Here is a 26014-nt window from a genome sequence, read left to right on the forward strand (position 1 = left end):
ACACTAACCACATTATTTTATGAACAAACTTGAGCTTGCTTGGCATCAAACAAATGAAGTATTTTAATTTTTGAAAAAAATCTCAAATTGCATGATTTCATGTTTTAAGTGATTCTCAAACAGCCATGAACAATGACAGTAGAGACTAAAATGTATGAAAAAGAATAATATTTTACTTTTCAATACAAATTTCCTTTCATAACTGATGAATTTGTGTTTCTCTTTTCTGGTTGCTTGTGCAGGTAATTAACAAGTGCAAAAATGTGGTAAATAAAGTAGCAAGTATAGTTGTAGGCACGACACAGGAGTATTTTAAATCATGATATTCTCCAAAATAATGAAAGCAATATTAATACCTGGTATTGGTTCTGATGCTGTTGCTTCTGCTTCTAGTACTTCATGTAACATGAGTTCCAAGACATGTGAGAAGTAAGGTAGGGACGTACAACTCCTGGCTATATCAAGCGCATGGAATCCAAGACTGTGTCAAGAAAGGTCAGAATAATGATGGTGATTAAAATTCCATGTGCTTGAATAACCACCAAATGATACTCCTTACAGTAAACTCATATCAACTTTTGATTCTCTGTTTTATGTTGCACAGTAAATTTCACCTTTTTACCGTATTTTGTTAATATCTGTTGAAGATACACTTCTGTGAAACACATGAACAGTCACCTGATTGGCTGAGGCCAGTCCTAGGGCAACCAATCACCAGAAGGCACCGTCATTGTACAGGTATCGGCAACGGTACAAAAATACACTTCAGAATTTCAAAATTGAGATCCCTTCTTTTCAAATCATTTGGGTTTTTCTGTTCATCAACTAAAAACTGATTTAACACATGAATTTGTAGACACAGATATGTGTATAAAAGCACTGAACTACGAGGTACATAGGTACATGTGCCATTATGGACAGGAAGCAAATTATCTGATCATGTCATGAATTTTGCCTGTAGCATTTCCAGTGATCCGATAGTACTGGCAGAAATGAAAAGTATCAAGTTAATGTAGACACTACTTACTTTCTTCGTAGAAGTTGCCTGAGTATATGGTGAAGGTATATTTGAGTCTGAAAAAGAAGGCAGCAAAATGTTAGGGACAGTAGGATAGCAAGATGTAAGGGATAGTAGGGCAGAAAAGTGTGAGGGACAATTGGGAAGACAAATATAATGGACAGTAGGGCAGAAAAGTGTGAGGGGCAGACAAATATAAGGAATAGTACGACAGAAAGGTGTGAGGGACATTAGGGCAGAAAGGTTTAAGGGACAGTAGGGCAGACAAATGGAAGGGACAGTAAAACAGACAAATGTGAGGGACGGTAGGACAGAAAGGTGTGAGGGACATTAGGGCAGAAAGGTTTAAGGGACAGTAGGGCAGACAAATGGAAGGGACAGAAGAACAGACAAATGTGAGGGACGGTAGGACAGAAAGGTGTGAGGGACAGTAGGGCAGAAAGGTGTGAGGGACAGTAGGGCAGAAAAGTGTGAGGGACAATAGGGCAGAAAGGTGTGAGGGACATTAGGGCAGACAAATGTAAGGGACAGTAGAACAGACAAATGTGAGGGACGGTAAGGCAGAAAAATGTAAGGGACAGTAAGGCTGAAAGATTTAAGGGGCAGAAAGTTTGAAAACTATGAAATTCTTGGATTGTAAAACATCACATTTACACACATTTGAATAATGTGCACTGCGTTATTCAATATATGCAAGCTATTTCTCTTAGATTTTCATGCAACCTTGTTTCTGTTAAATATGTCAATTTCAATGTCACTTACTGTTCTTTCCATGACACAGTATGGAAGTCCTTGCTGACATGACAAAACAAGACCTGGCGACATTGGGTCAAAGGTCAATACATCATTGGCTGCTCCTAGAACGACAGCATCGGCAAAGAGTACAGCTGAAACAAGAATAATTAAAACAACACTGAGAATTAATAATAATTAAGTCTTTAATGTCAGACTGTATTCAACAAAAGTTTATGTAAAATTTGTTTTCTTATGACAGATTTTGATAAGACAGGGAAAAGGTAAAACTCACACTTGGTATGGAATAATCAAACAAAAAAAATGAAAACTTTGGAAAGATTTAATAAAGTGGAGAGATTCTGACAAAGAATGAAAGCAAAAACACAACTAATGCAACCAAGATCAGTACATTAAAATTCAAATTGTATGCACTTGATTTGACTATCCCCCTCCCCATTACAATAGAGAGATCCAAGTTTGTGAGACAACGAAAAGGGTTGATCCAAAATTTGGTTGTAAAAGGGTTAATACTTTCACATCACAGATTTTAATATGTCGGTTGGACCTTCATGGCAACACACATTGATGATGATGAGAGGAAGAAAAAGTATGTTGTTTTTCCTTACCAAGAGGGTATATTTGTAACTTGAACGGTAGCATAATCCGCTTGGCAAGAAAGCTGTGTGGCTTGTCTTCTTTGGTTGGAAACAGTGGTAGCCAGACCTAGGGATGAACACAGCAGTGAAACAAGGACAGGTAGTAAACACTTTCTGGATACACGGCATATAAAAACTTTACAGCAAAAATGCTTTAAAGATACCACCCTTTTGATAATTTGTGAGCCACTGTTATGAACATTTTTTGTCTCTCTTTTCTGGCCCCAATATACCATGGGTTAGTTTATTTCCTGTTTTGCCTTGCTAGAGGGTGAACTGTACTCATCTGTACGGGACATCATCCTGTCGATAAACCTGTGACGCCCATCTGATGAACATATTCCTGTGTGCCATATTGTCTAGATCACTATGATTGTATCGGTATTAATATCTAACAACGTAAAACATGTGTCATCTGGATGAATAATATCAGATGAACATGTTCAGCAGTGTTTTTGTGATTCAAATCTTTTGAGTTTAATATTTCAAATTACTTTATTTCTTGTCATAATTTCACATATCTCAGTTATGGCCTTAAATTTTCACCTCACACCTCATGAGGGAGCTAAAATACTGAATTCACCAGCAGCAGAAGAAGGATGTTTCAGTCCCAGAACTCTTTTGAGTCTCGGGTCAAAGGTTGGTAGACTATGAGACGTGGAAGCAAGAATGCGATGGCTGTATGAGCCAGAGCACCAATGGTGTGCACACTGCTGTTGTACATGGACTATCATTTAGTCTGGCTATCATATTTGCCTGTTGCAGAGATTTGGTTTAAATTCACGAGAATCAATTTATTGCTATCATTAGCAGCGATGTATTTTGTTATAAGGCCCATAAAATGCTGATGTGAATTATTCACCAAACATGTTGATGCTTCCAGCGAAGATATAAATACTGTATTTTACGTCATTAGATGTCGTTTATGCAGGATAAATATTGATGTTACTCCATACAGGGTTAACGAGCATTCCGTATATTTTAAAAGTTAATACCTTCATGCCCACGGCACCACATCCTAACCACAATGCTTCCATCAAATGTGGTTTCTCCTTGCTGTAGCCGACGGGGGCCCACATGTTTTCCACGGATGAGGCCAGTACCACTGGAGCCAGGAAGGGAAGCTGTAATGAAAAACAAAATCACACAGATGAGGAAAGAGACATCTGTGAATTCTGAATCTCCGCACTCTTGTGCTTGTATTGATGAACTTTGACCCCTGAAACCAATTGCCTTCTCTAGGCAACTCTGGCCGTGGAAGCGTAACAACAGAGGTAAAGCATTAAAAAATGCATCTTATGGAAAGTTACAGAGCTAACAGTTACGAAAAATTTCCAAAATGTTGCATAAATTTTGGGATGTTAACAGTGGAATGTGAAAACTCATACAGCTTTTATGGAAAACCATGAATGTAATTTATTTTTAAAATATTATTTTCCTTTAATATATGAAGTAAAGATTACATTGACCTTTATCTTGTAGTCTTTGTACATTACCAGTATTGATTTCATTTTCCAAATATCAAATTATTATCTGATATGTACACAAAGTTGCTGTATTCAGAATGTAAAACGTGGCATTACAAATACTATTTAATGTTATAAAACAAACGAAAGCAGTAACAGATGACAAAATTACTCTGGGTGATCTGAAATGTTGCCGAGATCCGCCACAATGCAACAGTAGTCCTACAGTCTGTCTCTATTTGTGATATGCATACAGATAACAGATTCCAGCGCATTGTCGGGAATTCACTGGATCTTGGTAATTTTCATAAAGTCATATTAGGCCAAGAAAAATAAAAAGATTGTTTCTCATCCTCGTGCGCATCAATTCAGACCCGCTGTGTCAACCTTTTTTCTGCTCATAAGGAAATAAAATGAAAAAAATACCGCAATTATGTGGTGTCGCTCAAATTTGATCAGAATTAGTATACCAGTATGGTTACCAAAGATCAACAATAAATATTGTTTCTATCTGTTCGGTGCAGGAAAATTCTACGTTAATGTTGTGATAATGATTTCTGCACAGTACAACCAGAAAAACAACAAGAAATATTTAACCAGAAAAAAAGAATGACAAAAGTAAATAAGGTCTGAAACTTTAGGTACTGGATGTCAACTTTAGCAACATACACAGCACTACAGCTAGCCCCTCTTAGTTTGAGCATAGACACTGTCTATGGTTTGAGCAGGTCTGTTAATATGTAACAGTTCATAAACAATGACAGGAAATGACTCAAGCCTGTTTCAGTCACTGGCATGCCATCACTCCTGCACATTTGCAGGATTTCCCTTTTTCTTACCTCATTTGCACATTTTTGACACTGACATGTTCATTTGAACAAATTCACATCTCAACCCCTGCATCTACCTGTACACCAAATTCTGAGATTGTAGCTTTGGCGGTATGGGAGCCTTTGTGTGTGACGGACATACATCCGCACATACATACCCACAAACATACAGACATACAGACGCCACCGACTCATCATATAAGCTCTTTTTGGTATTTATATACAAAACCAAATATGAGCTAAAAAATAAACACAAATATACGCCACGATAGTGCATAACACGGTGCTGTATAAAACAGAACTGTAAACAAAATAACTGACACAAACATTCCATTCAGAACTGTACACATACGTCACTGTTATATTAATCTGTCAAAACTGTGCATTGCTGCACTAAAAGTCAAACCGTGGAATGATGCTATACAAAACTGCTACATAGAGCAACACTGCTGTGCATTTATCTCTGCGTGCAATCCTATGTTGTTTTCATGTTTTTGCACGTTCTTGTTGGTTGAAGAATAAAAAAATTGACAGAAAAAAAACCCCCGTCACCGCATCATTTTTGCAATATTTCTAGGATGAGAAACAAACTTTTTATTTTTCTCGGCCTTGTTGTGATAGCATCACGCAGCAGGGTAAAGCTAATTTTATCAATCTTCAGATCAAGGTATTCTTGATGCAAATCAGAAACACATTTCAACATCAACTTTTATGAAAATGTCAGTGTAATTTTCAGTGATATTGACGGTAAATTCTTTGAATGTCTATTTTCCGATCCTTGTCAAGTCTCACCTCCTGGGGGGCTTTTTTCCTGTCTTTCTCTTTGTATTGTGGTTTACTTCGATCTCTCTGCAGCATTAGTAGCCTTCCAGCTACATTGACAATCAAACTTTCTGCTTCTCTGCTGCTTGATGGCATTTTGCTAGAAGCTGTAATGACAAAGGAATGAAGATGCATTGGCTTATACAAATATCATGAACAGATGAATATTCATTCACGATATAAGAAGATTATGAATATCATATTAGTTAAAAGTCATTGAACTTGAAACATTCAAATTATTTTTTATTATACAGTTCTAATTATTTCAACATTTTCACAATGCAGTCATAAAGGTAATCGCTTGACATGGGAGAAATCTTTTCTGGCGTGTAGTGTTTGTAAAATATATTACTGAACACTTTGTGACAGAAAATTGAACCATTGGCAGTGACTTCCACACAGAATTGCACTGTAACATATTTTGAGCAAAATGTTACATTTTCGTCCCTGCAAAATATTTAATTTTCTACGACATACTACTGAAAATGCAAGAGTGTAAGATTGTACGTATACCAGGGACAAACAATTTGGTGGACCGACCGTTTCCACACGTACCTGTTTCTGATCTGAGGGAAGTCAAGGTGAGTGATATCAGCGATGATGGATGAGGTACGAAGTTCGCCAACGATAAATCCTGGATCCTTGTCAGTACACCAGTGGGATCTAACAGCAACGGAGAGAAAAATAAAATGATGTCAGGAAGACATATTTAGACTTTATTGGGGTCAGAAACAGTAGAATGCATTTATCCAATGATATTCAGTGTTCACACAAATCATATGTAGATATGTAGTTAGTCATAAAATCTTATAAAGGTCATTGTCAGATCTAAACTGAAGGAAACTGGACCCGACCCTCCGCATGGCGGTAAATGGTCACCATCTTGGGATGTCTCTCTTCACAAATCAAATGCAATTATACCCTCTAGGAGAAAAATGAAATATGGTGGGGCGTGATTCCTACAATTCTACAGGCTTTAAACGCTGTTTTTTTGGTTACACAAGGGGAACTGGAACTGCTCAACCATGGTACATGTACATGTAGGCAAGAATTAGCAATGCTGCATTAAAAGTTTTGGTTTCAGAGACTTTTTTTATTTTTAACAGATTGTTACTTATCTTATATTGCAGGTGAAGAGGATGTGTTCTGACGTTCAGTAATTTGTAATAACAAATTTGATGATTTCAGACAAGATGTACATGCTGAAATCTGGACCAATTCGACATGACAGCATAACTATGTATGATGCAAAATTACCGCCCTCTTTATTTGATTTTTTCAATATCCTGGGTTTTCGCATTGAAAACTTCATAAAGGTCTTTAATCATACAAAAATAAATTCCAATCCGATTACTTACACGCATCATCAAGTGTGCTCTCTTTTGATGGGATGGGTAGTCAGAGAAAGGTCACAAGAATCTTTATTAACTTATGTATTTCCCATACAGCAAAAAACCCATCAAATAACAAACACATCCACCACTAATGATATTTAACCACACCTATCTAACATTTTTAATGTATTATAACGGAACTGAGACCCATTTTACCCCTTTCCACCCATTTTGCCAAATTTTCTCCACTTTCCACTCAACCTGTTATTACATACTCTTTTTAAATTTTTGCTTTCCTAAAAGCATACATAATTGTAATTGAAAACTTTTCTACTTGAATTTTCTTCATTAAGGTAGTATGCGCCTCAAAAGTGAAAGACTTAAACTTTTGCTCAACTTTCCTGAATGAAACTTTCAACCATTCTCTTTTCAAATCAACAATAAAAATCGGGGGTCACTGTGCAAAGTTTGGAACTAGCAAAACAAATTACCCAACATTTTGCGATATTTGAAATTCAAAATGGCTGCCATTCCTGTGTTTATAACTCTATGGGGAAAAAATTAAATTTTGGATTTTCGAAAAACTAAGATGTGAAAGTTTTTCTTTCTCCAAGAGCTTTAAAATGAGCCTCATAAGTGGTAGATCAGAAATGAATTGTAGAAATTGGAGAGTCCGACTATCTGTCCCCGAGGCACGTTCTACCTTTACTGAGAAAGAATGCTCTGGTGTTGAGTGAAAAGTTGGAGACACACAGTGTAACATGCTCTGTGTAAAATGCATAATAAAATGTGACCTTTTCACTAATACTGTATCATTATTGCGTGTGTACCTTTACACACACAGATACACAAACATGTGTGGCAGCTTGGCTCCACGCTGATCTGGTCACATCTGATAGTATATATCAAATTTCAACAGCTTTTCACAGAAGTGAAATTTAATTAGCTTGTCAGTTAAGTCCCTGTTAGACATAATTACTAATAGGGTATGTTGAGTGTACATCAGGATAAATGTAAAATCATGAAAGCCATTCAGGCCCTGTAGGTATAAAGGCTGCCTTTGAAGTTTTCTAATGGAAGGATATTCGTAAATGTCAAGGTAACAGAGAATACAACATGGAGTTTATTCATTCAGAAGAAAGTCTCTTTACTGATACAAAACGGATATGATTTTCAGAAAATAATTCAACATCTCCATTAGATCTTTCACATGGTTTGATTACACTAGAGCTTTGATCACTGTTTGAAATATGGGCAAATATTGTTTACAATCTTGTTTCAAGGAAACATTGACAAAACCAAAATAAATAAAATCAATAAATAAATTGATAAAATCAATAACTAATAATGAAAATAATAATAATAATAATTAAAAATAAATAAAATGACTTGATAAATAAAGTGACTTAATTCATACCAGGATATATCAGAATTTAACATTACTTTTTCACTCTAGAGTAAATATCGTATACCTAGAAAAACAGTTTCACATTTTATGTCCTTCACACTAATATGTTGACAATATTGCTATTCACTGAAAGAACATTTTACCATGTTCTGTTCCTTGCCACTACTTTTAGTTTGAACCGAATAGTTTTAAAAACTTGTAATTTAATGATGTGTCACAAAGGGTTAATGTATCTCGTCTTCTGATAAACTGATACATTGGGAGTAAGAATTAGAATTATTTTATTTATGTTATTCTCAATTATCAGGACAAATGCACTGACTACAGAGTTTGTACATCAAAGTTTGTATATCTCCGTACCAGCAGACTGTCATGCATTTATGTTAATTCATGCAGGGATGTCGTACATTTCAGTTCTAAGTGCACATGTACAAATAACATGCATTGATTTCAAATTTTACATCTACCCAAGGTAACCTCTGTGCCTGAACCTGGCAATGGTAAGATTGACACCCACGCAAGTCAGTAATGCATGCTTATAGCTGATTATGATTTCCCCATTCAAACACCAAAATCCTTTTACGAGGATGATTTCAAATATTACCATGCAGATATATGATAATGACACAGTGTGTCTTTTGCAAGCTCAATAATATAGAACACATCAATCATATTTTATCGTTGATAAAACAACATGGCAAACAATATCAGCAATTTGGCAAGAGGCATACGTATGCAAGCAGAATATAAACAGAAAGACACTAATGGTTAGCTGAGAAAAGCAAAGAATGATTTCAGTTCAAGTGCGGTGAAAATAAAATCAGTTGAAGAGGAATTCAAGCCCAGAAGGTGAAAAACAAAATTGTCATCATTAGAAATGGTATAAAAGTAAATGCAAGCGCATCAAAAGAAGGTACTCCCTGTTCAGAGAAACATTATATATCGAAAAAGTTGGAGCAAGTTTCCTCATTTGTCTATTTACCACTCTGAAGTACAGCAACAGATGTTTAAACGAATGGACACAGTTTGACATATTTCACAACAGAGATTACGCGAACAACTTTACATTTAACACAAAGTCATCTGACTTGAGGAGTTATCTGCATGACTAGCAATCTACATGTGGGTACATTTGGTTTCAGTGGTAAGCAAAGTTTTGAAGAATTTCTCGAGTTATCTTGCACAATCGTACACCTGTCTGACACAAATTATTGAAACTGAAACAAAGGGTTTCTTCTGTAATATCGTCAAATACTAGCAAATCCATCCATCATTCCGTGAAAGGTGACTGACACATCAAAAGTTTACACAAACCACTATAAGATGGGAGCTTACTTGGTTTGGTGTCTCTCCGTTCTATGTTGTACATAGTGACATGGTAGTCGGCACAGAATACAATGAGGATATCACGGAATACGTTGACTAGAAGGACTTGGTACGGAACCTTGGTGATGGTGGCAAAGGCATTGTCCAAATTGCTAACTCTTGGATAAAGTCTTATCTGTGATAGAAAGACCAAATGATACCACCGTAATTTGATGAATCTGAGGCACATGAATATCACACATACTTTTCACACAGATTTGATTTGTTCATATTACACTAGAGGTAAACCATAAACACTGTAACTATATTTTAGTTGTTTCAAATGCTATCTCTGTAATAGTTTAACAAAGTCTTGAACATCTGAAGGCATCTGAAAACACAGAATACTTTAAGCATGATTTTTAAGGACCCCACCTTCCAGTGCCATGCCAAGCAGGTGAAAATATCTAGTGTATAAGTTTTGGTTCAACACCACTTTTTACTGATTTGGCAGATGGCAAAGTGACAGGCCTGGCTAGAAAAGGGTTAAAAAAGTCTAGAAGGGCTTAAAAGCAGATCTCACCTGTCAACAGGAAAAAAACAACATATTTTATGTGTACATATACTTGTCTATCACAATTTCATCTCTGACATAAGTGTTGAAATGCCAGCAATGTACAGAAGGAGAAGATATCCTGTATGTCCCTTACCTCATCTCTACTTTCATTCAGATTGTAGCAGGCCACGATGATGAAATCCCTCCACCAACACAGCCCACCGTTGACAACCATGTCTTGCTCCTGTGTTTCATTGCCGAACAACTTCCATCTCCTTGTAAATAGTGCATAGTGTGCCAGACCAGTCTTGCCAGCTACGGCCACACAGTGACCAGCTCTGTCCACTGCAGCATACTGACCAGTGTACAATGAAAAAGTGGCTTTGTGTCACACATGTGAACTCATATCTAGCAATACATGATAATGTCTGAGAGAAGTCAGAGATTTTCTGTTCTATTTTCATCAAACATCTTATATTTTTGGCAAATAATCATTTAATCTAGCCAACATTTGACTTAAAATCTTTCCTCTTTTATGCATCTATTGTCTTTCACATGATTTTTAAAGAAATGTCTTTTTGATCTATGTATATGTATTTTTCTATTTTCTAATAATCAGTTACTATTATTTTCAATTGGATTTTTGTACCATGATCTACCGTAGTTTGTGAATTATTATCATTTGGCACTTTTGATGCAGATAAAGAAATAATTTTGGAGTGGCAAAATGGAAAAAATATTTTAACCATGACTAAATTTGCCACCTAACGTAGGCAACTAGGGAGTCCCACAGTACTTCATGAACATAAAATCATTTATTAACTTAACACAGCTTTATTAGTCCAAGATATAACATAATAATAAGATATTGTGGCAGCATTGCAGATTACTCTATTGTAAGAAGTTTTACAGGGTGAACAGGTATGATGAAAATATTTCCCTGTGCTAAGTTTTCCAACACAAAACAAAATTTGCATCGTAACATACAACATCTATTGGGACAACAGAAAGAAGGGAACAAGGAAGGTCAAGTCCTCACCTTTATTGGCCAGTTGGTGGACAAATAACCCAGGGGAAGCTGTATTATTTGCCACTGTTTGTTGCCTATCAATAAACTGGGACCCTGAGTTGTAGGACCTGTAACAAGTCCAAAGAAGAGATAATTGTAAAAATAGCGCCGCTGGCACTACAGCTCTCATACCATCATTATGCAGTTATGAACACATACTTTGTGATGCATTGCTCACTGTGTGATCTCGGGAATCAGCCTCAAAAAATGTCATTGTCATGATAGTTTTCATCAGCCGGGACCTGTTGTTTCTGGCAATGTCTTTGAATCAGTATACTTCATCTTTGTGGCTTTGAAACGAAGAAGACACCTACCTTCCATGCCAAATCCAAAGACATGAACATGCTGGCTAACTTGCGAAAACACAGGCAATGTACATGTGTATTCATTTATATTTCAAAGCGAATTTTTTTGGCCGTTCACTGTATTTCTTAACAGAGCTCAATGCCAACACTGAGTAAAGTATACGCACATTTGGACACAATTGAGTTTACCTAAATTGAAAGGGTGCATTTGCTGAATTTTTGAAAATAAAACCTACCGGCAGAATTAAGTACTGGGGGCATCTCTCTGACAGGGCTTCCACCTGATGCAATTTGTTCTGTGTTTGTTTTCAGTATGGTGTCCCCTGTGTTGATGTAGAGTCTGTCCTCACCTTGCAGGAATAGATGTTCATGATTGCACTGTGATTGAGAGACAACGGCTATATGTATCATGGAAAATAGTATATTGAAAGCAATGCAATGATATGCAACCAGAAAATGTATGATGTCTACTTTGGAAACACCCGAAAACTGATATAGCATATTTTAGCCATACAATGGGTTGAAATACTAGCATGCTCCATTATTTGATCACAAACATGTCAAGGGCAGTTGGGAAATGCACAAGCAAGGTTATTATCAAGTACAAACTGCCGTGGCCTGAAGCATAGTGTTGCTCATTTTATCAATTAAGGACTGTATGTCTATGAATCCACTACTAGTGAGACTTGATGACACTTCAGACTTCATTCAAAGCCACTAAGAGTTTCCTTGATATCTGTGAAAAACTATCATTTATCAGGTATACTTGTGCTTTTGGGTATCTTTGACTTGACTTACGCGGCAGGGGTTGACTGTGAGGGCACTCTTCACAAATTGCAACTGTAACAGGTCGCCAGATGATTCCAGTGACCTCAAATCGCTGCTATTTTTTTCAGATTTCTTTGGAGTTGTTGTGATCCACAGATGATAGCCCTCCATTCCCCATTCCTAAAAAGTGCAATGACATTAGATAATTAAGAACATGAATGGATCATTCACATTCTGCACAGCACTGATTGGATGATTTGAAATTTACGTGCCAGCTCATTGGTTAATTATGCATATGACATCAGATAAGTACCATTCATTCATATGAATATATTATGATGAAATATTCAGGTGGGTTTTAGTCTTGTTTCAATGTGCACACATTAAATTGACTGATTAAAAGTGATCAGGCAATTGGCTGGTTGAGTCAGATTGTAGTAGCATTTAATGGTTACTTCAGACTTTGTACAATATTGAACGGTCACATTTCCGATAACTTTACAGTTTTCCTATTTCGACGGAGGATGGGATTACTAATGAAGGTGTAAATTTCAAATATCACTAGAATGTTTACTTACCATAGCTTTGATCTGTAACGGATTATCCCTGAATGCATCTTGTGAGAAACTGAAAAGATAGACACAAGCAGAGAATGGAGAATAGTAATCATCAAAGGAATTTAAAAACAGACAAACTCTTGATCAATCTGTCTCTTGATCCATGCTAAACCTAAAAGCAGTATCCAGTCGCACTATCATGCAATGTTCCTGCTATGTTCAAACTTCAAACTTTGGTTGATAAGCATTCTCTTGTCGTGCAACTCTTGCATCTGTCTTTAAATTGTCTTGCCATTTATGTGCAGAGTAGAGTCTATTTGATGCAGCTGACACCTGCATAGCATAGCCCGTACAGGAAATGTAATATAGTATCAGCCGCTTTCTGATTTGATTTCAGCCAGTCTCAGCTTTATCTCATGCAAATCAGAAACAGAAGATATTAGACCCACCACCTAGATGGAGCTATAGAGAGGTTGAGAGTATATGCTGTGTGTATTTGTATGCATCTGCTGGTGAAAATGTAAAGCTAGATCTGATCTCCTATGTTGACCTAGCATAAACAGGAATGTATTTACATGTTTGATGTGATCTTGTAACTTTGTACAGCAGATGCAAGGACAGCAATTGCTATGTACACACCAGAGAATGGTGAAAACTACAAAGTCTGCTTGATACACAGGACACAAATCTTCATGTAAATGTATGTTCGAGCTCTTGTGGTTGCTGCATTTTGTATTGTGTTGCTTCATAGTGTGTGTGTGTGTGTGTGTGTATGTGTCCATGTCTGTGTATCTATAGTATGTCTGCGAGTCCAATACATATGTATTCAGATTTGGCCATGCCATGTTACCATACAGGAAATGAAAAACCGTCCACATGATCCACACGTATTTAAAATCAACCACAAGCTCCCAGTCCCAATGGAAACACCATTATCCTGTCACCACATGTCACATGATGCCATGGAGATAAAGAGGATGACAAACAGATGACAGGCAGCCCTGACTAATCATGACACACTCTCTTCCAATCTATCATGTTGTGAAAGGAAAACTTCTGACATACCATCAGCACATACTGAACTCTCTCTGGCATCACGTTTACTCTGACCTTTCATGCAAGGCATGGGCACTGGTGTCGGAGTATCAATACACAAGTTTTAGATCCTGAGGCAATAAACTCCTCCATTATTCTGAATGTGATCGTATCAAAACTTCAAAAGGTGATTTGGAAAACCTTCCAACCAAATCCTAAAATTTGAAGGATCTGATTTCACGTGATACCTCATAGTACAGAGAATTCAGCATGCAGTGATTGTATTTCTAGAAATTTCCACCTATTTTATCCCCTTGCTCAAATACGGCATGAATGCTTGCATGTTGCAACTGAAGTGATAAACAAGACAAGTATGGATGCAGCACCAGTATGGACTTCAAAAAAATCAACTCGAAACAAGTTTTTATCACAAGTCTGAAGAATTTCTCAACAAATAATGCTTTCAGGACTGCTGGTACAATATGTAGCCATATCTTCTATAAATTTGACAATCCCCTTCCTTGTAATAAAAGTTGTGTTCAAGTTGATTTTCCATGCTATAGATAACTTTATCACACGATGAACATGGTCACACATTAGAAGTAAGCGAGCATTATGGTAAGTACCACTTGTTCTTCAAGAAAGAGAGAGACAGAGAGACAGGAATCACCAGCCCTAATGTACATAGTTTTTGTAAGTTTTACCTGTCGTGTGCAAGGGAAAAATTACTGCCAGCCTGTAACCTTCAGGAAGAAGTCAGTAATAATTTGAAGGTGAATCAGCTGACAAGAAAATGTCATACTTTACATGGCCTTTGAATTGTGATGAAAGTGACTTGTGCTAACACTTGCTTAAAACAAACCTTTGTCAAATATTTGATCTCAACCTAAGGGGTTCCTGTCATTTGGTAAACTCTGACCTTTTACCTTTAACCTGGCTTGGGTTGGTGAGTTTTCATTTTTTAGACTTTTACCTGTGACTGTCCCAGCACCTTCAGGTATGTTGTATAAAAATATTGAGCTATAAAACTATACCTTTGAAGTTAAAGTTGATAACTGACATTTGAATCTAAACTGGACAATCAGCCTTTGAACTTTGACATGTGAACTTTCACTCCTCAGTTGACATAAATATATGCACTTTTGTTTCACCATGAAAGCAAAATCGATTTGTTTTGATTTTTTTGGGGGGGACAGTAAAGTCTTGCTTTTTGTGTATAGGAGAGCAACAGAAGCAACTGCAGGGGAGAGTGAAGGATGTAGAAATGAGATTATTTCAGCCAAGTTTATGCATAATGGTCAGCATAAAAAATAAATCATTGATAAGCAGAATAACAAAGATGAAATACAATAATTGACTTTACAGTTGGATTAAATAAATTCAAGTTATCAAATAGAGCAGTCGGCAAGTACGGTAATCTAAATATTACTCATCACAAGAATACAATCGCCATGTTATGAGTTATGAACTTGTAACACAACAGATACATTTCAATTTTGTTTCATTGTTAGTACAGAGTGAGAAAAGTCTTGACGTGAAAGTGATTATAAGGGGAGTCTGAACCCTTCCATCGCCATGGTTTGACCTGAACACTTTGTTATCAATGGTAACTGTGAATATTGTTGTGAGTGAATGGGTTGAAGAACTTGTTTGTCATTACGCTAGTATCAATTTATTCAACTGACTGATTTCATCACAAGGGTGGGTGTGAGATGTCAAGAAATTCTACCACATGAACTCTTTAGATTGCTTTGGTTGAACTTAGGAAAAAAATCAAAAATTATGAACTGACGTTCGGGAGGGCAGACAACAAAAATTAAAATGGTGTCTTCTGAACATGGGTATGTTGACAAAGGAATCGACCCTTGCTGTCATCTTGAAATTTTCTGAGAGCATTTTGTACAACTTACCCATAGTCTCCTCCTAGTGTACACAGTAATTTAGCACCAAAGACACTCCACAGTGCCAGGCCCCCATTCTGCCAGGACATGGCCAGAGCACAGCCGTCAGGTGTCCACTTCAACGTGGTCACAGCACCAGCTGCATTGCATGCATCTGTGTTAAGAAAAGAGTTAAAGGTCAAAGGTTAGTGTGAGGACATTACATGATATAATCTTCATTAAAAAGTCATATCTATGATTAATCTATGATCAGAAATTTTTCTGAAAGCTTTTAACACAAAACAGTCTACATCAAGGAGGAATACAAATTCATGATTAACCCTTTGAGTGCTGTAAATTTTCCCACTAAAATGTATTGTGCAAAATTTTACAAATTTTTAATGATTTTTTTGTTATTTTTTGACAATTTGGACCAAATGGCCATTACTTCTAATTGGATACTGCTTTTGATCAAAATTTTGGAAAAAATCTGAAAAAAATTGTATGGGTTACATTTTATAAAGGCGGCAAAAATTGACTTTGGCGCTAAACACCATAGATTATTGGAAAGTAATGAAATAATATTATATTTCATTCATGAACAAAATAGCCTGCAAAATTTCTTTGTTTTACTGCAGAGTGATATTTGACACAAATGTGAAAAGAAGTATTATACACACTAAATTATTATGACAGAATTTGCTATGGCAAAATGAAATACAATTAAAATATTCAATAATATTATACAATTACCAATTTGATGTATTTGAACACACACACACACACATGACTTTTTGGGAAAGATACTTCCTTTTAAACAACCAAACACATGCTTTCAATGGTTTCCTTAATAGGAACATTATGTCTTTTACAACATTGGAATGTTAACTTTGAAATGTGCGATATACAAATAACACTGCATGAACTCTTTCACAAATTTCATTGACACTATTTTGTAACAATATCCTTACCTGGATAATCTGTGTTGGAGAGTGCTAATCTATGTGAGACTAATAAACTACCAGTAATTTCATCAACAGTATATACAATTCCCTGACCACTGCATGGAAAACAAAAGAGGGGAAAAAAGATCAGAATGCTAGAGAAAAACTGGTAATGAAATACACAAAAATTGCTAATACTTAACTATGTTCTCAATATCCATTATGAGATAATTGCCGAGTTTCTACAAACCTGGCCAATACTGTGTTACATACACAGTACTCTTTGGAGGGTACATAACATATTATGCCTTGTCAGGTTCACAATGTATTATTTCTTTGACAAGAACTGTGCGACTGATTTCTTCAGTAAAACGATGCTTTGAGAACAGAACTGCTGCACCTTGCCAATAAAGTCAAGATGATTCATACATACACTCAATTTTGTTTGTGGCTTTCTTTTTTACACATACACGTACATATTGTAATATAATACTGCACCATTATTAAAGATCAATGAGGCTGATCAGAGCAAGTAAATAGATTTGTGTCGCTTACTTTTTGCAGCCATATGCTATAAGTCTATATTTGTGATTTGCTGCTATACAGCTACCATTTGTTACTTCTTGAGCCCACACTCCATGGACACTCTGGTGTGCAAGGAAGAACGAGAAATAGATATTGAAGACAGAATAAGGAAATTTCAATTAACGTAATTATGAAGACAGCAGCTGAAACACCACATCAATTACACATGTTTTAATGCTTAATTAAGCCGAGTTCACTTGCAAAAAGAATTTGAAATCCCAAATTTGAGTGAAATGTTGAAATTCTTAGAACAAAGTTACAGTAGGTATAAAAGTGCTAACTGGGAAACCAAACCAAAATGGCACATATGGAAACAGTCTGTGTGTCTGTGTCAAGGTATGCGATCTCTCTGTGTAATAAGTTACTCAAAATGTTTTGCCAACTGTAATAGGACCAACACTGCCACTGCACAACGAAAGTTTAGGAACAGACTCACTCTTGGAAACTGATCCTGAGAGTATGGTTTATACTGATAGGATAAAAATACTGAGCTATCCAACCTTACAGTGGTTACACATAACTGAATGAAGTCAGAGATAAGAATTTGAAAATTTGAAATATTGCACACTATTTCATGTTATGATTAGTCTTGTCAGGCAATGATTGATATTTTATTTCTTTAAACATCTGGCAAACTTGTGACATTACAATAATCCATGTGCTATTTATGTGTGTTCTGTTTTCAGCTGAAACTACAGTTTACACATTTTTGCCATATTTTCAAGCTTCTATAATTTATTACTTTGCTTTTGCCGTAACGACATACATCACAGGAGTGAGTAAATTATTTTTTCATTTCAATTCACATGATGCATCTCCAATAAAACTTTGTGAAACGAGAGATGTGTGTTATAAGGGTCAATGGCTGCAACTTGCTATAATATTTTGATATTTTTGTTTAACGAAATGAGAAAACCTTCTTATTCCTCCCTCTAGAGTATGTTGAAATATAATGAGCCTTGCCAAGACGATGCTTTGTGTACAATATACAATGTCATGGTTGACAAATCAACGCTCTGGGCAGAAACTCAGTTGTTGACAAAAGCATTGGATATCATGTACACACAGGCTAGTTCTAGTTGACAAGCTGATCTCCAGGTCTTTTTGACATTCACATTTTAATATAAATCACTGTAATTTTACAAACAGAATCACAGCAAACACTTTTCATTATATCTATGACTTTTCAAAAGATGTTGAGTTTCTTCTTCATCTTCAACACGTATATGAAAGATAATTCTTGGTTTAATAGTCAGACAACTTTTAAGCCACATTTGAGTCCATTTTCTGCAAGCCATATGATGATTATACATTCCTTCTTGTACTAGGAGACTGACAACACTATGACTATTCCTCAATAACACCACAGCCCTCAAAGTAAAGCAAAAATATCTTTGTATATTGATAAATAAATCTATCATTGACAAGTAAATCCTTCTATCACATGTAAATAACCTACATGTTCATATGTATTGCTCTTCACACCAGAACATCTGGCACCTGTTAATTTCTTTATTAACAGCTACATTCTATTTATAAACATGTAAATATACACAGATACTTTTTCCAAGTTTTGTTGGGAGGTATTTTTTAGGGTATATTTACATATACTGGTGTGCACCAAAGTGGCACTATGCATTTTGATCTTCAAGTCTACTTGTTTATCTAAAATGTCCACCTATCGTATATTGTGCATTCCCTTATTATCAATTTGGTTGTATGTATCTACATACTTACATGTATGTACCACAAAGATATGCATAAAAGCATTTCTCTCTGACATACACGTGTGAGGAAACCTCAAACAAGCAAACACACAAGTAGCTTACAACACAGGACTCAAACAGCAGTGGCTAGCTGCCATGAAGCAATCTCAGGTCTCAAACTCATTGTAAACAATTTGGTATGCTGAACAGTACTGATGAAGGTGATATTACCTGGGGTTCAAATCGAGCACTGGGGGCCGTCAGGAATCCAGCTCGACCATCTCCTAGGATAACGGCAAAGCCACCCAGCAATGGACAGTACTCTATTTGATTGAAATATACACCAGGCTGATCCAATTGTGTTTCTGTACAGCAAAAGAAAAGAGAGAGAGAGAGAGAGAGAGAGAGAGAGAGAGAGAGAGAGATAACGGCAAAATTAGAGTATTGAAGATTTAAATTTTTTTATTCAATTTTGGTATAACTGTAGAGAGGTAGATAGTCAAATTGACGTAGCACATAGTATCCATCAGGAATGCATACTGGCATTTCATGTTAGTCTCTGTAAGCGGTAGGTCTTGAGGCAATATGCGCCTCGAATTGATTGACTTTATATATGACTTTTGCTCAAACTTTCGTAAAACTTTCAACCATTCTCTTCCAAAATCAAGAATAAAAATCAGGGGTCACTGCATGAATTTTGATGTATGGAAACAAACTATACTAAATTTACTGATATTTGAAATTCAAAATGGCTCTGTGTTAACTGTAGGGAAAAAAAAAAATTAAATACTACATTTTTGCAAAAATACAACTGTGAAAGCGTTCTTTACTTCCAGAGCTTCAAATGAGCCCACACAAGTGGTAGATCAGAAAAGTAATGTAAAAATTTGGGGGTCTGCACATGTCCCTGAGGCGCATTCTACTGTTAAGTCTAGATTTGCAGATTTAAACTGTTGGTGCTGAACAAAGATATATACACTATAATTAAAACATACTTTGGAGCTCCCTTTTTAGCTCCGTGAACATATTTAAGTACTGCTTCAAAACAGACTAAACAGAGGTTTAAATAAAAGGAAATACACTGCGATTAGAAATTATTATCTCATTATTGATGAAGCTTGTCAGAACGTTGCATTTTTTCCTCTTGAGAAACACATGTACAAAATGCAGACTTTTTATGGAGAATGAGTATACTGACTTTATCCTTTCAGCAGCAAATTTTGGTAGGACCCCATTGTTTACAAGGCCAGAGATGGATTTCTTTAAAGGGCAGTGGGAGTGGCAGGGTTACAGAGATTAAAGTCAAACTCCTTCCACCAAGAAGGCAACCGTATGCAGGTAGTCTGAGTTAATACTAAACCAATCAAATAAGGCAATTATTATCACATGTTCGTAGAAGACTTCCGTTTTTTTGCAAATCACACTGACAACGTGATCAGTTCAGATAGGAAGAACATCCTTGAAATGAAATTCAACTTGTAAAACGGTTGAGAATTTGCTCCACGGGCTGGTAAAAGGGTAGTTGGCATACAGTAACAAGGACTGGAGGAGTACAGATCAGGTTGACTCTGCTTGCTGTCTTGACCTTTGACCAGACACTACTGACATACGAACTACAGCCACTGCACTGTATGTACTTTAAGAGACTACTGAACTTTGTCACATCAAAGACACACCAGTGTGTACTTTTCACTTTGTAACAGGACAAGACTTGTACTACATGAACATTACCGTTGGGCAAGGGAGCTTATAATAAATGAAAGACTTTTACCAAAATTATCTATTAGAGAGAGACTCATAAATATATGACTAAAGTGTAGTGTTTTATAATTTGAAATGCAGCTTCGTCGCTCTTCCCCTATTTGTATGGAACAGTCATAACAGTCATCAAAGCATTTTATGGAATGATAATACAGATATCACTGGATAGTCATTCTGCCTTGTCAGATACAATACACCCCTGTTTGTCTGTCACCCTATTTACATGTACTCAGTTCAGTTCAAATTAACCCTTTGAGTGCTGTAATTCATTTTTTCCACCAAAATTTTAGTGCAACATTTTACCAATGTTTATGAATTTTTCTATAATTGTTTTGATGATTTTGGACCAAATCGACATCACATTTCTTTGGCTACATGTTTCTACTAAAGTTTTGGCAAAAAATCTGAAAAAACTTGACTGGGATATATTTTATAAAGGCAACAAAAGTTGACTTAGGCGCTCAAAGGGTTATTCACCATATGTTTACACTGAACTTGTCCATTGTTTCATGCACCCATGCATACACATGCATACACATCAACAACAGTAGATTTGTCAATACCAGTGAATTTTGTGATGTCATTCCAAAGTTTATCACTGATAGTGTATCTGATTATATCCAGCATTGTGGCCCCATCAATAATGGACCCCCTGCCGGCCCATCATGGACTCAAGCAAACTTTGCATGTACTTGGCTTCACTAGTACATTATGGCATACAAAGTTCACATTGGTTCATTATGGGCCAGGAGGGTTACATTATTTAATAAGTTAAGAATCAAAACCTTGTGTGAATATCTGCCGGCCATATTACATGTACATTGTAGATCAGAGCTGCTACAGTAAATTTAAACCATCTGCATTTTTTTTTGGGGGGGGGGGATTTGAGTTGTTGACCATCTTGAAGAAAAGAACTTTGTTCCACTCAGAACATTAACATTATATAGTGTCTCATTTCGTTTACATTGCTGCAGTTGCCAAGTAATTTTTCCCCATTATCTTTCATCATAAACAAAGTCGTTCTCTGAATTTCAATCACAGGTTTCATTTCTTTATGAGAAACCCTGCAAGGTTTTAGAGTTACAAATGGCTAAACTGAGATAACGTTTTCAAATAAGTTGCTGGGAAACTACAGTCTCACCAAGTAATTACATATGGTAGCTGTTGTACATTCATTTGCACTGAAAATGATGATCAGCATTATCTACAGAGCAGTTAACACATAGAAGATGCTCTCTCCCATGTGTGTCTATTAGAGAAACAAGAATTTATCCCACTCATATTTTCCAAACTGTCATCTGAATGACGTGAATTTTCATTTCGCAATAGTATGTTGGAACTACCTATTCCATCGACATGTAACATTTCATTTTATACGGTGAATTTAGGCAAGACGCCGTTACAAAAATTGAACAGTTTTTGTGACCCGGTTTGGAGAAACACTATTACTTTTCTCAGAATACTGCCAAACATTGCTTTACGATCTTAGGTCAATCTGACTTAATCTTAGCAGGAACAAGATGAGACAGCATATCACTATGGAAACAAGAAAGGACTTTCACTGCCTTCAGAGTGAAAAAATCCTGCAAGCTCTCCCCGGGGAGCATTAACATTGAGATAAGACACACTTATCAAGTTTGGTGTCCGTTTATTTCTTGGATCAAATTCAGTGATGATGATAATGCTGTGATAGTTAATCATTATCAGCATTATCATCATTATCATCATCATGGCCATCATCTTTTGTCCTAATCATCATTAGTAGCAGCAAATCATCCTTATGAACCACAATGCTTGTTCAATTTAAAAGCATGACCGAACCGATTTAGGGTAGTATGTGTCTCGAAAGTTAAATACTTCAACTTCTGCTTTAAATTTCCTCAATGAAACTATCTACAATCACCAAATCAATAATTAAATCAGGGGTCACCTTGCAATGTTTGGTAGTAGAGACACAGATTATCTGACATGTACCGATATTTGAATTCAAAATGGCTGCCATTCCTCCATGGTAAAAAATAAAAATTTTTGATTTTCGAAAAACTAAGATGGTGAATTTTTTTCTTAATACTCCAAGAGCTTTAAAGTGAGCCTCCAAAATGGGTAAATCAGAAATAAATCGTAAAAATTTGAGAGTCTGAATATCGGTCCCTGAGGCGCATTTTGCCTTTATGTGATATTGCAGTAAATTAAATTTAATTCTACCCTTACACACACACTAAAGAGAAAAAGAATTCAAAATCTGAATACTTACGTCTTGACTGCTGTAAATCTATGGAAAATCTTATGGTATTTATTGATATACTCATTTTATCATTAACAACGCCATCCCATCTAACCCTCATCAGAATGCCATGTCCAGAAGAGACCATTAATTCATCTTTAAAACACACCATGCTGTGAAAGAAAGTAAGAAAAAAAAAAGATTGCATCTCAGTGCTGTCATAACCTTGGCTCATGAAACATTCATGAGATATCTTTATTGATGGAGCCTGGGATAGCACTGGCTGAACTGCTGAGGTAAATCATCTAACACGTCTTGTCTAAATCAAGATGCATCTTCTGCAAACGACAAATAAAACCTGGGTATTCAAGGTACTTCTTACAGGCTGTATGTCGTTTAACCCTTTCACGACCTGACATTAGATTAATCCTCCTGTTTTCAACGGAGAGATTGGACTTCTACATGTCTACCTCGGCATAGAGAAATGGCACATCAGGGGGTGGCACTCCAATTTCAAGCCAGACTAACCGGTTGTGTGTGTGTGAGATTCATGTTTACACTTTGACCTTGCCATGGAAATGACATGTTTCTGAAAATACTGTCTGGCAAAAAATGTATTATGTGTGTTATATTTATGATCTCATTACACTGCCAGTCTGCCATCAACTGGGGCTGCAGATCACGCTATGAAACCACTCATCTTTACCTAATTCTACACGCAGTACGGCCTACATAACAGAAGTCTGGAAAACAATGAAAGAATGTCTACAGACATATCTGAGAAACTGAAAATGATCGGACGCCATCAAAACTGTGAAAGAGAGGCCTTGACCTGGGCAAGGCTGAATATATTTTACACGCTTCACCTCTATCAACTCATGTAATTAACACATTATAGTAAATTGGACAGACAGCTTTGGCATTGCTCCATAATTGAATGCATTGTTGATTCAGCAAGCATACACGATGCATGGTGGTATTGATATTGCAGACTGCAATGTCGCATCTGTTTATGATGTTGATGTAGATATCATGCTTTCTGGGATAGATTGAAACTCCCTCACCAATATTGATATTCACCGCACACAGCCAATGTGTGTTGACAAGCTGGACATTTCCACATGATTTTGACAATGAAACAAGAATCTTTGTGTTTTCCAAACACTAAGGCTAAATGGAGCGAGCTTTAAGGTAGAATGCGCCTCGGGGACAGATATTTGGACTCTCAAACTTTTCCAATTCTTTTCTGATATACCACTTGTGGCAGCTCATTTTGCAGCTCTTCGGGTCAGGAAAGCTTTCAATGCCTTAGTTTTTTGAAAATATAAAATTTCATTTTTCTCCATAGAGTGAACACAAGGATGGCGGCCATTTTGAATTTCAAATATCAGTAAATCTTGGGTAATTTGTTTCTCTAGTACTAAAATTTGCACAGTGACCCATGATCATTTTTCTTGATTTTGAGAGTGAATGGTTAAAGGATTCCTCAGGGAAAATTTGAGCGAAAGTTTAAGCCTTTCACTTTTGAGGCACATACTAACTTAATGGACTGGACAATACACTTTCAGTTCGGTGGTAGTGACCTGATGCAGCTATAAGTAGGTCAATTGGTTCCTATACCAACATGCTGGGAGTGTCGTACCTGTGGTCCCAAACACAAACAGGACAATATCACTTTCTCTAAAGCATTGTGTAGGTCTATTTTAATGGTATGGCACCCACAGAATCAAGAACATGTTAACACACAATAAACAATTATTGTATGACAATACAGGGTGGGGAATATCCAAGCAAACAACACAGGACATATCTGCACACTGCTTTTTCATTATATTGACCTACTTGTCAAATGTGGGGTTTCAATTTTGACATCTCTCATTCACATTCCACTGAATCCTGTAGACTGATTGATTTTCACAGGGAAGTGCCTTCTGGGTAAAATTTTAATTTTATAATATCCAGTACTGTATTCATGACTGTCTCACTGCTCACCAAAAAAAATATTTCTTTTTGCTAATCTCAAAACTGTCGCTGACAAACCAGTAAAATAATGGAATCAGTTTGACATCTTAAACTTTTCCCAGGTCTAAACTTGTAGTTTTAGCATTCATGATGGCGAAAGCTTGCTTTGATTGCAATTACACTGTTTAGCACATATACTATGATGATTATGAGCCGGTAAAAAGTAGCCAGTATGCAGAGTTCGTCAGCTCAGTGTACTCAAGAAATCCTGTCACTCAGTGCATTGTGAAAATGGCTAGATATACACAGCAGTATAATGTGTATAATATTTGGATCACAGCTCAAGATTTGTTTTTCAAGTAAAACATGTATTTTGTTTATGCAGAAGCTGTCTGACTTGCCCAGAAGAAAAAACTTCCATAGCATGACCACTGCACTCAAAAATAATTTGTGAATCTCTATTCCAGTGAGGTTTAACCCAGTTTTTTTTTAAAGCTAAATGTACACAGAGTGGCACTGTTCAAAATGTCAACAGCAAACCAAACATAAGGGATTTTCTTACACGGGTCGTTACAGACACAGGCATATCAAATACATGTGTAGGAAGTGAATTAAATGACCTATGGGAAAGAAGTGAAATTAAAATACCTATGGGAAACAAAGAAACCAATTATCCAGTTCCTTCATGAAACAAATGACACAATTTAACTACTTCAGCAGGTCTTTTTTTTCACTGTCTATACAGAAAATCAACAGGTTGGCCAAGTCAGAAATGACACAGATTCTTACATTACAAAGATGAAATAACAGAGCATGGTACTGTACACTGTACATCGTACAGTAGATGATTTTCAGTTTCATGATTATGATACCATCTGTTACTGACCGCAGTTCATCCAAAAGCAAAAGTCACCTGATTAAAAATTTTTTAATTTTATTTTTGTAGATGTATGTTCATTTTTAAACACTGATAAATTGATTTCATAATGTGGTCAGTCTGGGTCTTTGAATGTAGGCTACTTACACTGTACATTTCAAAAGCACCACAGAGTAAATAAAAAACTTGACGATGTCATTTAAAGTTAAAG

General features: G+C 36.3%; 1 protein-coding gene across 5 annotated transcripts in view; it reads right to left on the minus strand.

Moving 5' to 3' along the window:
* LOC139138580 (guanine nucleotide exchange factor subunit RIC1-like) overlaps positions 1 to 26014 on the minus strand; it is a 58200-nt gene that overhangs the window by 13134 nt on the left and 19052 nt on the right. For 2 of the 5 annotated variants that reach the window (XM_070707014.1, XM_070707010.1), the window contains exons 5-24: positions 22995 to 23137; positions 19211 to 19344; positions 17244 to 17335; positions 16716 to 16804; positions 15775 to 15919; positions 14569 to 14607; positions 12851 to 12899; positions 12303 to 12452; positions 11741 to 11882; positions 11170 to 11267; positions 10285 to 10485; positions 9605 to 9770; positions 6886 to 6906; positions 6083 to 6190; positions 5498 to 5634; positions 3405 to 3533; positions 2380 to 2476; positions 1781 to 1905; positions 1028 to 1074; positions 357 to 481 (exon numbers count right to left, since the gene is read on the minus strand). In XM_070707014.1, the coding sequence (XP_070563115.1) occupies positions 357 to 481; positions 1028 to 1074; positions 1781 to 1905; positions 2380 to 2476; positions 3405 to 3533; positions 5498 to 5634; positions 6083 to 6190; positions 6886 to 6906; positions 9605 to 9770; positions 10285 to 10485; positions 11170 to 11267; positions 11741 to 11882; positions 12303 to 12452; positions 12851 to 12899; positions 14569 to 14607; positions 15775 to 15919; positions 16716 to 16804; positions 17244 to 17335; positions 19211 to 19344; positions 22995 to 23137 (2237 nt within the window). The remainder of the gene's footprint in view (positions 1 to 356; positions 482 to 1027; positions 1075 to 1780; positions 1906 to 2379; positions 2477 to 3404; positions 3534 to 5497; positions 5635 to 6082; positions 6191 to 6885; positions 6907 to 9604; positions 9771 to 10284; positions 10486 to 11169; positions 11268 to 11740; positions 11883 to 12302; positions 12453 to 12850; positions 12900 to 14568; positions 14608 to 15774; positions 15920 to 16715; positions 16805 to 17243; positions 17336 to 19210; positions 19345 to 22994; positions 23138 to 26014) is intronic. The other 3 variants (XM_070707012.1, XM_070707011.1, XM_070707013.1) reach the window with 3 other exon arrangements.

The sequence above is a fragment of the Ptychodera flava genome, chromosome 8 (assembly GCF_041260155.1).
Source record: "Ptychodera flava strain L36383 chromosome 8, AS_Pfla_20210202, whole genome shotgun sequence".
Classification (NCBI taxonomy): Eukaryota; Metazoa; Hemichordata; class Enteropneusta; family Ptychoderidae; genus Ptychodera; species Ptychodera flava.